This window comes from Ornithodoros turicata, chromosome 1, assembly GCF_037126465.1.
Source record: "Ornithodoros turicata isolate Travis chromosome 1, ASM3712646v1, whole genome shotgun sequence".
Classification (NCBI taxonomy): domain Eukaryota; kingdom Metazoa; phylum Arthropoda; class Arachnida; order Ixodida; family Argasidae; genus Ornithodoros; species Ornithodoros turicata.
The window spans coordinates 105234096-105250995 of NC_088201.1; the positions used below are offsets into that span (position 1 = coordinate 105234096).

A 16900-nucleotide genomic window follows, 5' to 3' on the forward strand; every position below is an offset into this window, starting at 1 on the left:
TTATCCACTTCATGTGCTAATCTAAATATGGTTCACGATACAAACGAACATCGGTATTATAATTAGGATAACTGCATAAGAATAAGTACAACATATACTCAGGATGAAGTGTGAAGTACCCATGCTGAAGTACTGCTTCAATATTATCAGTTTGGACCACACGCTTCCCGGGAGATACAAATAATTTTCAAATAGGTTAGGCATCCTCCAATTACTCTAACGCAACACGATGCATGCAATAGCTGCTTGCTCTTGATATGCGCAACATTTTCTCTCTTTGTAATGAGTAAACCTAATAAATAGTGATGTTGTTTGCTGCTGAGTAAGTATTACGATGGCAGTGAACATTTTCTTGGTAATAATTGATGCCGTGACATTCAACGACACATTTAGGGAGCCGCTAAACGTACTTCCCGACGTTCGCAGACTCACTGTAACTTCGCAGTGCTCAACAATAGAGACATGGAAAGTTCCAACGAAGCTTCATTTGAAGTCTTACATGATGTGAAATTGAGAACTGCACAAGTGGCACTCACCAAAATATGCTTCTGGGTTCCCGTCCTCTTGCTCAAGGTTACTGAAATCGACATACTTGGGACAATTATATTCCCATCTTTCCGCCATACTTGAACGTGAAGAAATCAAAGCAACGTCCAACTTCAAAACTTTGTAGATAGCGCCATCCATGAGAAGGTACAGTGTTAACAGACTGCGCACCACGAAATTCTCCGTGAGCCTGTAAGATTTCCCCAAGTGAGAATTTCGCTCCTGCATTTCGTTCACGCCTTCGCGCTAGAACTAGAGTAAACAAAGAAAAGAAATTGGTTACAAGCGAACTACAGAGTACGGCACACGAACAACAACTGTGTCACAAAAGAAAGCATTTGGAAACCGTACCCCACAGTAAGCTGTGAAGCCTAACGGAACAAAATGCATGTGTTGCGTTTTCAGAACAGAAATTTTTATACCAACCGAGGGGTACCGACCCAGGGTGGAAATTTTTCTGCAAGTGGTTTATGAAAAGATTTCCACTTTGGAGAATCGCTTGGAAATCACGAAATCACCCACTTGAGTGGTTCTGAAACAATAACACGTGCATTACCAGACCGAAATCATAGGGCACCGTGCGCTAGAGTTTTCTATCGACGGCAGCGGCCCCTCGCGGGGAAACGCGGCGTAATGCCCTGGTACCAGCCAGCAGCGTCTAGCAGTGCTGTGCTAGTTTCGCCGTTCGAAAAGAGCGATTTGAAGCTGCCTGCATAGAAAGTCAAAGGAGAAGACAAAATGGAAACTAATTCTATGTGGTAATCTGCCACGACAACCAACTTACTGTGAAGGAGAGGCAACTTGCCGTAAAGTTTTCGTCCTTCTCGCTGTATCGTCCCGCCGATCACGTATTTGAGAGAGCGCTTTCACGGCAATCCACCCAACGTGCCGCTCAAATCCGTTGTATCAAACTAACTTATTCCTTGCATTTAGTATATTTGTCAATGACCAGTTGAGCATCACGATGCGGACTTATAGCACAGCAACTGACGTGAAAAAGTTGCGAAATACACCAATGAATGACTAGTGAACATCGTGGAGCTTGGCTAAAATTAGTGTCTGCCATATGTCGTACAGTATTTATCTCTTTTACTCGGACCCTAATTTTGCGGCGTGTCGGCGTAGACTGGATTTGGACCTCGTGTTCCTTCAATATAAAGCTTGCATGCGAACACAGGGAGTTATTTGTCCTCCCCGAGCTGCGTTTCGCAAGCCGTCATCATTTTATGTAGGTGCATTCTGTCCCTACGATCTTATTATCGTTGCCAAATCTTGTGATCTCAGTTTACAAGTGGTTCTTTGCTCCTTCCTATTCGTCCGCGCACACACACGCAAACACACACAAAAGTAATCATGCGTTTGTCGAACAGCAACCTCACTGTTTCTTCTTAATTGTTGTCATTTTTTTTATTTTTTAGCATAGTTTATGTTTTGTGTTTCTTTTGCGTGATATTTCTGGCTGCTTCTATGTTGCAATTTGCGACAATGTGTCTGATGCGCCATGTTCACCTATACTAAGGCCGCTGTGGTCGTTGTTTAGCACTAATAAAACATTATTATCATGACATATCCAGTTTCAAACAAAAACACGCCTTATTTATATCCTGAAACAATCTTGATTGACTGATTGATTTTTATTACTATGACTGTGCATCAAATGCAGGCACAAAGGGCTAAAAGGGAATCCCCCGACTTGAGCGATGCAAGATTGGGAATAATTTGACTAAGAAACTTATCCTCACAGTGCATCATCACGTTAACGGATTATGCATAAGAAAGAAACGAGCACGTTTTTTTTTTTTTTTTCGCTATCTTCGTAATGTATATTCCAATTTGTTGTTGACTGTATTATTGTGAATTCTTCAGTGCGAGATTTCCGTCCTCATAGCGCAGGTACTGGACGTAGCTAGTCTCTGATGTGTAGTCTATAATTGGTAGTCCCTTGCGGATAAATATGCACTTAACTTCACGTAAATACGGGCCACGAATACTACACGCTTGTCTGCGTTACACACTGTGTCACACATTGTGCATAGACACATAATGTTCCACGTGCAAAAGGCTTCCCCATCGCATACATTTTACGTGACAAACCACTTCCACACAAGTAGAGTCACGGGTTAATGAGTCCAAAGCCCCAAAGCCGATATATAAAATTCGGGAAAACACCCGTACGCACCAAAGCTACATACGCGAAGGCGCCGATACGGCGTCAGTACCAGACCGTTACGCGCGAAATCGCCACGGGTGTCGCTGTCGATCAAGCGACCGCAGCGTCCTCTCGCTAGTGCACGGTGCAGAATTAACGCAGCCTTCAACACATGGGCGTGGCCAGGAAGGGAGGGAGGCGTAAAGGAGGCTCAAGTTCAACCCCCGAAATCGAACGTTTGGTTGTGCACTTGGGAAAGGGAAGCACCACCTCTACCATGTAAAGTCCTCATAGACCCCCCCCCCCCCCCCCATACATAGTTACCCTCATACACGCTGCCCTGGCAACGGGTTCGTATTTCACATCTTTCTTGTGGGTTTCCTAAAATTGTTTGAGGTTAGACGAGGGAGAGAGATAAAAATCAAGAGTTAATTTTCAGAGCAAGAAGAGTCACGTATAGTGACCCATAAGATTTAACTTTATCAGTCAATACTAAATCACTTGACCTGCGCTTTCGGTAGCAAAATTTCTTGGGAGTACCACAGTCCTTACGTGTTGGGATAAAACTACTTTAACCCAAGGTCACTGGTGTATCCCGAGGGGGGGGTTCTGGGCGTTCAAACATGCCCCACTCCAAAATGGTACCTTTGGTAGTGCAATCGAAACAGGGAAACAAGGAGAAATCCTCTTCTTCCATGATCTAGGTCCCCACGGAACCACACTCGAAATACTTTTCTTGCAACGCAGCTGCCTATAAAATGCTGACAGATGGCAAAAGTGCAAACAAAATTCAATAGAAAGCCTCAATGAGTATAATTTTTTTTAGAGATGCGACGAATCCAGAATTTTGCGAATCCGAATCCAGGGAAGGTTCTGCGAATCCAAGAATCTTACGAATCTCCAATATTTCGAATCCTTTCTTTAAAGGGAGTTTAAAAAGCCAAGAAAAAAAAAACTTCTACCGGAGAGTTTTTTGATGCAGAATATGATATAAAATTGTTTAATGAAAACAAAAATAAAAAACATAGTTCAGTTTCGGGAGAAAGTATACCCATACATATTTAACATATTGTTCATTGACTACAAGACATACATAAATTCTCGAGTCTGAATTATTTCCATAAAGCTAAAGCAACAATCAAAAGAAAAACCTTATTAGTGTTGAAGATGAGACAGGACAGAGAGGGATGATGATGTGTTTATTCCGTTATAGAAGGAACTAGAATGAACGCGATGTCTGTCACGCGAGTGTCACAGACAATGAGTCATCATCTTCTTTGTTGACAGTAGAATGTTGACATAACATTCAACAATTACTTTTAAACTTGCCATGTAACAGTTCCTGCCTCAATTCTTTCAGTCCAGAGCAATGTAAACAAACAAACAAGAAAACGCCCGTCGGTCAATGAGGCTTTCGGCGGACTCCAGAGGCGCTAATTCGAAAGAACAAACGAACAAACGTGGTCTGTGGATTCGAAAAATTCAATTCGCCGTTTTGGGCACTAGGAGTCAGATTCCCAAGTCTTGAATCCCCGCCTAGGATTCGCGGATTCGGTTGGCACGTCCCTATTTTTTCTTTTTTTTTTTTTCTAAATAAATAATTACAATACGATGTCCGCCATATACTGACCCCTTCAAATCGTCCCTCATACCTATAGTCTGACTTTTTCGGGCTTAACCCGATTCCGCACGATTGTACCCTCACCCCAGACAACACGAAACTTTATTCGGACGTCCTAAAAATGTCCCAAAGTCCCAGGTCCCACAAGTTGCGTTCCTGGGACGTGTCCCTTGTACAACGCAGCTCTACTTGTTGTTTTTCTTTGCTAAGGAAGCCCAAGAAATGTTAGTCGGAGTGCGAAGCAGCGCGAGCTCCTCTCACTCTCGCAAGTTGTTGAGAGAAAGAGGGAAAGAGCAGATGGTCTGATGGTAGTGAGGCCGTGAGGCGTCCGCGCGACAACGGACAACGGATCCCTGATGCCATTTGGTTTGATTGAGTTTCCATCGCATTTCCGAGCAGAATACGAAGCACCGCTGCGGTCGACATCAATCTTCTCTGTGATGTTTACGTTTGTGGTAATACTTCCTGGTGTTTGCTCATGTTATGAGGACGAGTACAGACGTGTGTGTTGCTGAAACTGATCTTTGAAAGTGGCGGGAAGGCAAATTTCCGTTGGCATGTTCTCCATGTTGGCAGTGCGTGTGCCGGCCTATAGCTTGTGAGGTACAGGCGAGAGCAGGATGGCGAGTAAGGTATGTAGCCGATTCCTACATTCGAATTCCTTAAATGTGAAATTATGTACTGTTGTTTGATTAGCAATGATCTGGTCGCTCTACACAACATTGTTTGTCCGACTCGGCGCGTGTATGATCTTGTTTGATCATTGCTTCTTGTTTGATCATTGGCGCTTGGTTGATAGGACAAGATTCCTGGAATGTGCAACACATAAATTAGGAATGGATTTTGCAAATATTGAGTACGTTTTTGCTTTGTTTCCAGGCTGCTTGACAGAAGGTCAGGGTGCTTCTTCAATGATGCCACCCTTGAAGTTCAGCAAGCGTTCAAGCAAGTTCAGCATGGTTGCACGGTGCAGGTTGCACCACGCACGACCAGTTACTGGGGGAGTGCAACACACAGTGAATCTGAAGGAGGACAGTGATGATTGTTGTATGCATCGGATATTTTTTCGTATTACTTTCTGATGGGGATTTAGTGATGCAATATTTATTGTGTGTGTTTACAGTAGTGATCTGTGATGAAGTAGGCCAATAGCAAGCTACGATGCTTGATGCAACCCTGGTTTTATACTCTGGTAAGTGCAGTGACGTTTCTGGGAGAGGGACGGTTGGGCTATCGCACCCCCCAAAAAACAACAACATTAGTTTATGCATTGCATTTCCATTTCTCCCCTCCCCACTACGCGCTCCGACAAAGGGTCCACCCTCTCTCCTAGCCAATGGTCTGGATCCGCCACTGCCTTAGCTATTGAATTTGTCACTGTTATTATACATGTAAACTCGTTTGGGTAACTAATAAAGGACAAGCGTTGATTATGTCGGAACAAGTGAGCATTTTCTGTTGTTTGATGACCGTAATCTCTTCAACAAGGTTCCTCTCATTCAGCATCGATCAGCACATGTCCTGATCGATGCTGTTTGAAAACCTCTACCATGTTGAACGCTGTAATAACAATAAGGCTAGCACCTCTGCAAAGCTGACGTGCTGTCCAGGGAAGCCCGCTTCGAGTGAATGCATAACGTCCCAATAAGGACTCCTAGAAGTCCAGTAGAAATCACAATGGACGTCCCTGTAACATTTAAGCGACATCCATCGGAGTTTCATAAAGACGTGTTTCGGACTTTTATTGAACCAAACTCGCACATCGCTCGGACGTCCTCAACATCCGCAGAGGGACGTCCCAAAGACATTCCTCGGATCATTTTGTGTTATCTGGGACGAATCAGTTTCAAACCAGTTCGGGTTAAGTCCAATTTTTCTCAGAATTCCAATCACGTTATTACACTATATTACGTATCATGTACACGATTTAGTAGCAGTCTATGTACATATCTGATGAAAATGTTATCTGAGTGCAAATATAAACTATGCGGAGACACATTTACACTATATTAAGGACATCATGTGTTGTTTGTGACGATAAACCGTGAGGAATGCGTGTTTGACCAACATGTGCACTTCTAACTACGGGTCGTGTGCTGGACAACTAAAAAGACCCGGTGGTAACACTCTATTGTATTAATAGCACCTGGTTTCCCCCGCCGCTCCACCCTTGATCCGAATCCTGGAAAGACATTTAACCGAACATAGTCATGCCCTAATTATACCTCACTTATGTTAAAAATGAAAAAATGAGTGCATGCCCATGGTGGTATACTTAACATTAGATAACTTGAGTAGATTCCTAGGTTGCTGAAGCAACATGCATTCAAGAAGTCATATTTGTTGCTTGGCATACCAGGGAATGGTTTCAAAGCATCACTTGCGTCACTTGTACCAAGTATGAAATGCGTAGTGCAGGTGTCATGTCTGCCGTACACAACTGTGATGCTTTGTGTGGTCACTCTCACATATGCTAATTCGTCACCATATGAACACTAGTGTGAGCATGCTCACGTGAGGAGCTCATGCCACTGCAAGAACAATGCGGCAAAAAACACTGAAAAGGTTAGCCAGCTGCACGACTCGAACCCACATCTTCTGGATTACCGGTCCAGGGCTCTACCAGGTCTCATGTATAATTAATCGTCACTTTTGAGTTGCACATTTCATATCTGCATATACTACCAGGTATTGCGCGGATCGCGGTGTGTGTGTGAGCTTGCCGAGCCTCACAGGCGCGAGAAATGAAGTTTTAGGCGTTGGATTTAACGTTATTTACGAAGCTCGTGCTACCTGTCATTTTCTAATGACATTAAGCACCATGGATGCAGATGCAGCCCACTCAATAAGTAAAATGTAAATTACGCTACTTTACAAAACGTAACTTAGTTAAACGTGTTGAAAATGCATGTAATATTAAATATAATATAATAAGCAAGTGAGCATTCAAGTGGAGCAGATCTAATGTAATTGAACAACATGCGCAGTTTATGCAACACGCTGCTACTGGAGCTGGATACAGAACCAACAATATGGTGGCATCTCAAGCGTCTGCGTGATGGGTTTTGAAGTTGAAGTCAGTATGGTGGGATTTGAAGTTGAAGTCAGCGTGTGTGGGTTTGGAAGTCGAAGTCCGTGTGTTGGTCCGTAGGCATTTTATGGGCGAATTACTTGTGGGGAATTCAGTAAGCACAAAATGGCATCAAACTGTCCGTGTGGCACAGCATGAGTGATATCACAACTGTACTCACTAAGCACCTAATGTCATATGTTTCGTGCCCGTGTCCTAGGGGTATTAGACTATTGGAGACCTCGAGATCCAGTACCTACGATAATGAACAAGCCTCATAACGAAGCCAATGGAACAAGGAAAACATTTGATATAGGCAACTTGATAGGAGCAGATGTGCCACAAATGTCTCACATGCACACAGAAACATTGCTTGAGCTCTAAAAATTCAGGCAAACGTAGTCAGAGAAGCAAACAAACACTCTCTGGTCAGAACCTGCGCAGCCCTTCATTTTGATACCATTGCATCATCAGGCTTTCTGTTTTTCGAAAATCAAGGCAGTAGGGATCGGGTTTCATTTCTGGACCTGTAAAATAGGGTCAAATCGGTCTATGTCAGTAAATATCAGGTGGAATGCAAATTCTCCAGTGGGAAAATCAACAAGTACTTGTACACACTTGGGTACACATTTGAAATGCTTTGCACCGTAGGAACAGCACAAGGGCAGAGAGAGAGAGAGAGCGTGTCTCTCTCTACCCTTGTGCTGTTCTTACGTCGTGAAGCTTTTCAGTTCGGAGAATCAGCAGCTTGCACTTTAGCCATTCTGGTTTTTTACCATAAGTGGCTATGATGCAATCGGGGTCAAAATGGGTTTTACGAAGTTTTAACTGGGTTTGCTGTATGGGCTCTCGCCAGCTCACCCTTTGCACTAAGCAGATGTGGCTGTAGGTACATTTCGAATAATCGGGTTCGAAATGCACGCTGCATTTTGGTTGGACAGCGTGAAAGTTTGATTAAACTGATAAACAGAGAGAAAAGAAAGTGCCTTTGTAACAGTAAGGGCCTACTGTTCCCATTTTGTTTGCATTGAAGCGTGTCGTTCGGCATTAAAGTCATTTAGTTGAGGGTAAGTACTTGTCCTGTGTTGTCCTCTACGTTCCTGCATCTGCCTTTTGCTGCTGCCTTCTTCATTATCATGCACATTAATGTTGTGGGATAGCTCTCCAGTCAAGCACACTGGTCGCCGCCATCATAACTACAGTGAAACCCGCGTATAACGATATTGACGGTAATCGCGAATTCCATCATTGTACGGGGTACATCGTGGGCTGACCTAAATAGCGCCACCCCGCGTGTAGCAAAAGAAAAAGAAACAGATGCTAAAAAAAAAAAAAAACGCGAAGCTGTGTGACATCGCAGTGGCTTGGGAAAACAGCGATCAGAACTCGTGGAGGGAACCAGACAACATAGCAGGACAACTTCTGGCAACACTACACGTCACCATTCCGCAAGTCGGCTTCACCTAACGCCTGCGTGCTCTAGGAGAAGCTCGCTTTAGAACACTGTCGCGCGACTCGCGGGTGGAAAGCACGTGGTAGGCCTTTTGAATCATCTCGCGAATTTGAGCCAATGCGGCCGAATACGGAGACACAAAAGCGTTACCACCTACCTCTTTCACTGACAGCATTGGAAAATGAACAGTCGCTGTCTACTTTCTTGCCTCAATTTTTATTCTGGTTTAATTCTTTTGATGTGAATTTCAGATGATACGAATTTTTTCCGCTACCCCGTGAGATTCGTAGCATCGAGACTCTACCGGATCTTATCGCGGCGAAAATCGCCGCGTGGTTACGCGCACGGGACAGCGTCCAACATCGTTATACGAATACTCGGAACCGCGGTCTCCATCGCTATACGCGGGTCGTTTCCCCATAGAACCAATGTATATTTTGACGGTAAAATCATGAACCATCGTTTTATGAGTGATATCGTAATACGCGATATCGCTATCCGCGAGTTTTACTGTACATTTCACGCCCATGCCACTAGTGTACATCTACAAAAAAATTGCCACATCCAGTTTACATTTGCAGCAGAGCAGATGTACATTAACAGCCTTTTAGGCTTCTCTAGCTATTTCAGTAACACCTTTGGAAAAATGTTACTTTTTGTCCGAGTACAAGACTAGTCAATAACGTGGACCAATTTTATGGCCCTTAGGAGTACAGAAAAGCGATGAATGACTGTATTTCAGGTGTAATTTGTGACACGATGTCCGTAATATTTTGACCCTTGTGTTTTTTAGCTTTATGTTTTTTTTTTCAAAATCAGGGCACAAATTGCGTTTTAATTGAAGAGGTGTAAAGTATGGTAAAACTGGGCGATATGAGCTAGAAGAACAGACATAAAAAAGCAAATTTAGTAAAGGGGACTCTCGCATTAAGAGGCCGAGTGGTTGTGCATAACGCACACCGTCTACTGTTGTCCAGTGCAACGGTGGCTGAATTTGCACTCTTGCAAGTTTGTCTTCGGGATTTTCAGAGTTTTACTCTAATTGATGATGATGCATTCAGGGAGAAAGTGGGACTTACCTGATTATAACCAGGTTAAAGCAGGTAAATCATGCTTTTCCCCCGACACACCAAGCTACAAGGATGTTTGAGGACAAATGTACATAAGAGATTACAAACGACCACCAGTTCATTACACCATTTTAAGCGCCAAAGCTAGGTCTGTACAACGGTACAAAAGTTCACATTTAAGTCGCTCGTGGCTCATGTGTTCGCATGTGAGCCTTCAGCATTTGAGACTGAGAGAACTTGGCACGACAGAGCCCACACTTGTATGGCCTCTCTCCAGTGTGGGTTCGTATGTGGCGTTTCAAGTCCTGATGCCGCAGGAATGCGATGGAACAGTGTTCACATTTGTGGCTCTTTTCACCCGTGTGTGTTTGCATGTGCCCCTTGAGAGTTTGAGGGCGAGCAAATGCGGCACCGCAGAGCTCGCACTTGTAAGGCTTTTGTCCCTTGTGCGTTCGCATGTGGGCTTTGTGTTTCTTGGAGAGGGAGAATGCGGCAGAGCACAGTTCACACTTGAACGGCCTATCCCTCATGTGTGTTTCAATGTGGCGCCTCAAATCTGCCAGCCGAATAAATGCAGCGGGGCAGAGCTCGCATTCATACGGCTTCTCTACTGTGTGTGACTGCATGTGACTTTTCAGGAGTGCAGATTGTGCAAACGCTTGCTGGCAGACTTTGCACTTGAAGGGTGTCCCTCCCGTGTGGGTCAATAAAGTGTGCTGTTTCAGCTCTGGGAGTTGAGCGAATGCTGCTGGGCACTCCTCACACTTATAGAGCATCTTATCGGTGTGTGTTCGTACATGACGCTGCAGGTCTTTGTGTTCAATGAAGACGGCACCGCACGTCTCACACTTGCATGGCATGTCTCCCATGTGCGACTGCATGTGATCTCTAAGCTGTGCAAGCTGTGCAAACTCTTTTGGACAGAGGCGACACCTATGCAGCTTCCCTCCCATGTGCACAAACATGTGCCGTTTCAAAAATCCGAGTCGAAGGAATACGGCGGGACAAAGTTCACACTTGTGCTTCACACTGGCACCTTTTGCACTGTGATGTGTCTCATTATTGGAGCTTTGCGATGAGGAGCCAGTGATTGTGTCCTCTCCTATGTCCTCGGCCATGCTGGACCTCGACCCTGCTGAATCTTCTTGCGCTGGTATCAACAGTGGAGTGCCGCTAGGTTGAGATACCCCTTCTGTCAGCTGAGTGGCTTCTTTGGTGGCAAGGGGAGACGCTGCATTATCAACAGATACCAGCACTGCATTTGAAGGGCCGTAGGGCAAAGGGATTGAGGTGTAGTCGTCTTTGAAACCTTCTTTGACGGAAGGCGTACCACTGGAGCATGCTTCACCTGAAATATCAAAGAGATGTTGTAAGTAACAGGAACAAACTTGAAACAAATAAATAACTCAGGCCATACCTCAACCTAGCATTTACCACATGCCTAAAAATATGGCCACTTGTATCTATATGTCCACACTATACATACTACTCTAAAATTGCAGAGTGGCCCTTAAACAAACTGAGGAATGGAGATGTTGTGTGTTAAATGGTCAGGTAATGTATTGCAATGGATGATTCAACAGAATTACAAAAAACATGTCATGCCTCATCAACGTTTGCGCAGCAGCGAAAGGGTGGCAGTTGACTAAAACTCAACAAGACCCAGTGGTGGGACATGAAGCCAGTCAGCCATGCTACGGGGGCCTCACCTGCACACCAGGGCCTCATTCAGACAGACATAAAACACATTCACCCTCTCAACATTGACCCACATAGATCTCTGATTTCAATCCCACACCAACAGGAACACACAGGTCAAGGTAGATGTCAGTTTTTAGATAGTAATGTAAATTCTGTTGGTTAGTTTAATAAAATAGGGACACACACAAAAGCAGTGACAAAAGGAGAGGAGTTGTGCTGAAGCAGCCTCAGCATTGCATTTAAAACTGCTGCCTACCTCAGTTCATATTTGTTTGTTTGTGGGCAAATAAAGACATCTAAGGAAGAATATCGATATTGTGAATGCATCCGGGTCTATCTGAACAAGTCTTTGGTATGTTGATGAGAGCATGATATCAACATCCCACATGAACAACATCAACATGATGTGACAGGAGCAGCAGGGTAATTGTCAGCATACATGGGAGAGGTGAGAGTTCCACCACTGGAACAAACTGGCTTTCTGCCACCTGCCATTCTTTCTAGGCAAAGTCACACTGTGGCGCTCTGGTGCTACATTATATGCATGTGTTATCCTGCAGGAAGGTGAAAATTTTCCAAAAATTTTCAGGAGCTGCTGAGTGAAGTAGTCAGCAACTGCCTTCGCTTATAGGGTAGGCCGGCACTGAGTCAGAGACAACATCCAGCCTATACACTTCATCAAGTGGAGACAACAGCCTTGGGGAATTTCCTACTTCCCCACTGTACCCATGTACCACACACTGACCAATGGAGTGCACTACGCACGATTCACTGAATAGCAAAAAATTGTTTACTTGCAAGAATCTGTTCTCTATTGTGGAATCCATGTTAGACAGCTGAGGACCACACAAGACGACAGTTTTGCGGTCAATAATGACTTGCATGATGACACCGGCAGCATGATTATAGGGATGAAGGTGTCACCTTACTTCCAGCATGAATCCAATGACAGTAAGCATCTCAGTGTCGCACCTCTTGAGAATGAACAAAATGCAGAGAGAAGAGAATGCAAATGAATAATATCTCTCAAGCTAACATCCTCAGTAAGAGTTTACAGGAGCTGAATTTTATGCAAATGATTGTAGACACTTTCCTATGTCCGAGACAGCCTTTGATGACAAACGAAGCCCCCCTCCCCTCGTCTACTGTAGAGTTTAATTTATCTGGTTCCCCTGCTACTTTGACATTTTTGCAGGAACCGGCCAGTGCTTGATCAACAATTCGTACAAGTGGAAGTTGAAAAAAAATTAATATGACTCCAGCTCCACCAGGAAGCATCGTTTTAGACTCTGGACTTCATAGTCATACATAAGCTCAATCCTGCTTTATTATATCTAACGCAACCTGTAGTCAAATTTCAATATGTATGGCAATTCAATTAGCATTGTTGTACAACTGTCCTTCTATTGTTCCGATTCATCTCCATCTCAAATAGCATTTGATCAGTATACCGTAACAGCTTGCACATCCCTAATTTTTGCAAAGTTTGTGAATTAAGAAGTTTGCAAATTCTAAGGGCACACAAAAATTTCAAGCAAGAATTTACACTTTCAAATTTTATTTTCACCATTGGTAGTTGATAAGCATCGGCTGAACCCCTTTGCCACACAGGCAAGTGGGATGCAGCTTTGATTAAATGCGTGTAGAAAGGACAACTTCACGCATATCATAAAATAAGGCTATCAAGCTACAGACGTTAGCATCTCAATTTTGCGAAGTTTACTGGCAGGAATTACGTGGTTTGTGCCAAATTTGCAAAAAAATTCAGAAGAAAAAAAACTAATGGGTTTTATGGCATGCATGTCCAAGTAAATGTGTTTCTGATGTGAAAGTTACACCTGTGCTTGACCTCTGGTCCTTTCCATTCTCAGTTTTCCAAAAGTGAAAACTGCACCGGTTCACTGTCCAGACCTCAAACTTTCATTTGTGCAAACAGGCCTAGCTCAATGAGAATAGGCACAGCCCTTGAGAAATGGAATCTTGTTTTTCAGGCAGCTCCATGCTCCTAATTCCCCTGCTGTGTGTGACAGTACTAGTAGCTGAGGCAATGAAACACGGGAGGACAAGCACAATAACACTGAAGCCCCACAACACCCTATTTCATACTGTAATTAAATGGTGGAATTTAATGTGATGGCTACCGGCGATTGGATATAAACCCGCATCTTCCAATTTCTGAACTATGAGTAAAGTATCCGAAATGGATGTAGCTGAGAATTGTGAGGTATCAGTATAGGGTTCTCCAATTATGGGTGTTACGATTTGTGCAAAACGGGTGAAAATCAGGTGATATATTTTCACACAGAAATTCAGGTACATATTTCTTTCCCCATTTCGTATACCATCATCACCATTGTTTAGAGATTCCCTTATAAGACAGCTCCACACTGTCGCTGATTGGCTGAATAATTCGAGGGAAGAAAAGTGTTACACAAACTCGAAATTGACGAAGTGCTTGTACCTTGCCTCGCTTCTTTGACACGGTATTGTAATGGCCCTCATACATGACAGAGAAGCTTGGCATGTTTGGAGGAACACATGCGAGTTGCAGTTTTTATTTTTTTAACACAATAAAGCAATTTTGTTTCAACATTAGAACTATTATATGATCATTAACTTTGAAGAATGAGTGTACTTGCATTTGCTTTTAGATGCTGTTGAGTGCTGTTGTGCTACCATTCATTTCGATGTCACCTACTATGTTAGCAATTTAGTCACAAGGTAAGCGATGCCCATTTAAATTAAGAAATAAATTGTGACAGAAACTGGCCTGCCGTAGACGTTGTTAATTACTCGTAGAACGTATTTGTTTTTGTTTTTTGTGGTAGCACTGGCTTTAAAATTCATTAAAGGGAGCTTAGCCACAAGAGACGTCAGAGGAATTATTTGGATCTAAATAAACATTTATGCCACTCACACTTCACAATCTTCTTTGTGCATCCAAAGGCTGCAAAATTGATAATTCTATTAAATATGACAATTTATGTTGCTATTTCTTCTTATAGGCCCTCACTCGGTGTCACATCCTGATCAACGTGTCTGCAGAACAACAGTCACCACACTATAACAGGAGAGACCAGCGCTCCATTATCCTCCACGGCTGCTGCGACAACACATGACATTCACCCATGGAAGCATCGGTTGCCTAAGACGAATGAATGTTGTCTTGTGTGTGTGTGTCCTTGAGTTCCGGAGTAGAGGAAATTCTGGAAAGGCTTCCAGGGGACATGCACACGCATGGTGACCCTGCTTACCCACCGAAGAGCAACTTAATGAGCCCTTTTAGGGATAATGGGCATCTGTCACCCCTGCAGGTGGGACACAATCTCAGGCACAGCAAAGCCAGGGCCGTGATATGGCACTTTGTCGTATTAAAGGGGCACTAAAATGCAAAAACAACTTGATCTTAAATTAAAGTCTGTGTTTCAATTAGTATAATGCAAGCAAAATCAGTTCACACAGCGTTACCATTTAGAAGAAAACGCAATGAAAAAAGAGTCGTCTTTGGCGGCAATGAATAGTATTCCAAGGAGGCAAAGGTTGGCGGCATCCAATGAGACAGCAGTGGAAGCGTGCGCACACCTATCGTGGGCATGTCGGTTTGGAACGGGTCCGATCGTAGTGTTCCATATATGCGCGGCATGTTGAGCACTGCTGCATCTTTCAATACCGATTCACTAATTGTAGCCAACAACAGTTCTCGCGAATGTTCCACTGACAACCTTTACCTTCACGTCCTTTGGACATTGACGCGAGTTCGCTTCGCAACGCGCACTATGTTTTTCACCGTGACTGCTCCATGGCTTGGCATGCGCGTGCACGAGCAACATGAACTAAAAACACCTATGCACGAGCTGAAACGACGTTCACTGCTTACCGCCGAAGCAAGAAAGAGTCCAGTAATGGAATCAAAGTTTCAAATTATGATCACAAGGACGAAATTAAGATAGGATGAACGTAATTTGAAGTGAACTTGTTTTTGCATTTTGGTGCCCCTTTAAGGCAAAATTTATGAGGCTCAAATATATCGACATGTCCCGAATTGACCTTATCCCGAAGATAGTTGGGAACAGAGGCAGATTTTTTTGGGGGGTTGGGGGGTCCCCCTGATCCCTCCCCCTGAATTTCAATTGTTACATAGAGTTTCAATTGACCTTAGTGGTATAATAGCACACTGTCCAACGCAGGACCACCACCCCAGAAAATCCTGGATCCGCCTCTGGTTGGGAGTGCTCGCTTCCTTCATAACTTCATAATAAACAACAAATGAAAGCGACAAAAAGGTAACGGTCGAGGATTAGGTGGAACCAGGTCCACAAGAGCAAGATAGCTCACCAGGAGATGAAGCTGCCAGTGTCAAACGCATGAAAATTGCAAATGCTGTGCAGGCAGCAAGTAATGAAAATGAAGTATTTTTACTTATTGCCATTGCACACAGAGTTTGACTGAGCTGTCCACGTGCATCACGAAAGATTCTGATATTTATAGAGCTTGTTATTCTTGCAACATATGAAAATACGCTTTTGTTCCTTTGTGCCCCATTGATGTCCTACTAGCACAAATTTGTAACCTTTCTTTGCAGTAGGCACTACCCCGATTGGGGTATATACCGTAAGTGAATGGGACCAGTTCCGCTGGCACAGTATGATTGCTCTCCACTCAGAGACTGGGAAGTGATGCGAATTCCCTGGGTTTTCCAGCAGTCTTACCAGACATATGTCGGCACAGTTTCTCCTGAAGTCAGCCAAGGACACATACTAACCCCCCACTCCTTCCTGCTGTTTTCTCTCAATCTGTCTACGTCTCTATGTTGCTCATAGCCACAGTTGCTTCACGGCGCTAATATGCACTTTAGAAAAACGGAGGGAAAGAGTACAGGCAAGCTGGTAACGATGCACCGTGGTGATAGTCGCGCCTCTCCATTTTCCTCGAGTATGCACTAATTCAAGTGTTGATAATTTCAACTTTTTGTTAATCCACACAAACTTTGCCTGACATGTGATCAATGTATTGATACACTGCTCAATTCAAACAGCACTCTTGCTTAATTCTAGTTTTTCATTCCTCCGTAAAATGTGAACCCCAACAACGAGGTACACAACTTTAGTTTCACAGAACCCTCAAAATGAAACCAAGAAGGTATGTATTGCTGACAAGTGCTTGCCATCGCACATTTGCACGATGTTAATCTTCGAAATATGCTATATTCCATAACATGCTGACAGCCTAACAAGGTGCCAACACCCTGAAAAGGCAGCTAGAACAGCTGGAGAGAGTTGCGGTCTGCAAA

General features: G+C 43.7%; 2 protein-coding genes across 3 annotated transcripts in view; both read right to left on the bottom strand.

Annotated features, from left to right (window-relative positions):
• LOC135367364 (uncharacterized) overlaps positions 1-674 on the bottom strand; it is a 40386-nt gene extending 39712 nt beyond the window's left edge. Inside the window, exon 1 of the mRNA XM_064600589.1 lies at positions 537-674. Coding sequence (XP_064456659.1) covers positions 537-624 — 88 coding nt within the window. The 5' untranslated portion in view covers positions 625-674. The remainder of the gene's footprint in view (positions 1-536) is intronic.
• A 9352-nt stretch (positions 675-10026) lies between these two features.
• Positions 10027-16900, bottom strand: part of LOC135378534 (zinc finger protein 501-like) — a 47857-nt gene continuing 40983 nt past the window's right edge. For both annotated transcript variants that reach the window (XM_064611585.1, XM_064611584.1), the window contains exon 4: positions 10027-11257. In XM_064611585.1, coding sequence (XP_064467655.1) covers positions 10086-11257 — 1172 coding nt within the window. In that variant the 3' untranslated portion in view covers positions 10027-10085. The remainder of the gene's footprint in view (positions 11258-16900) is intronic.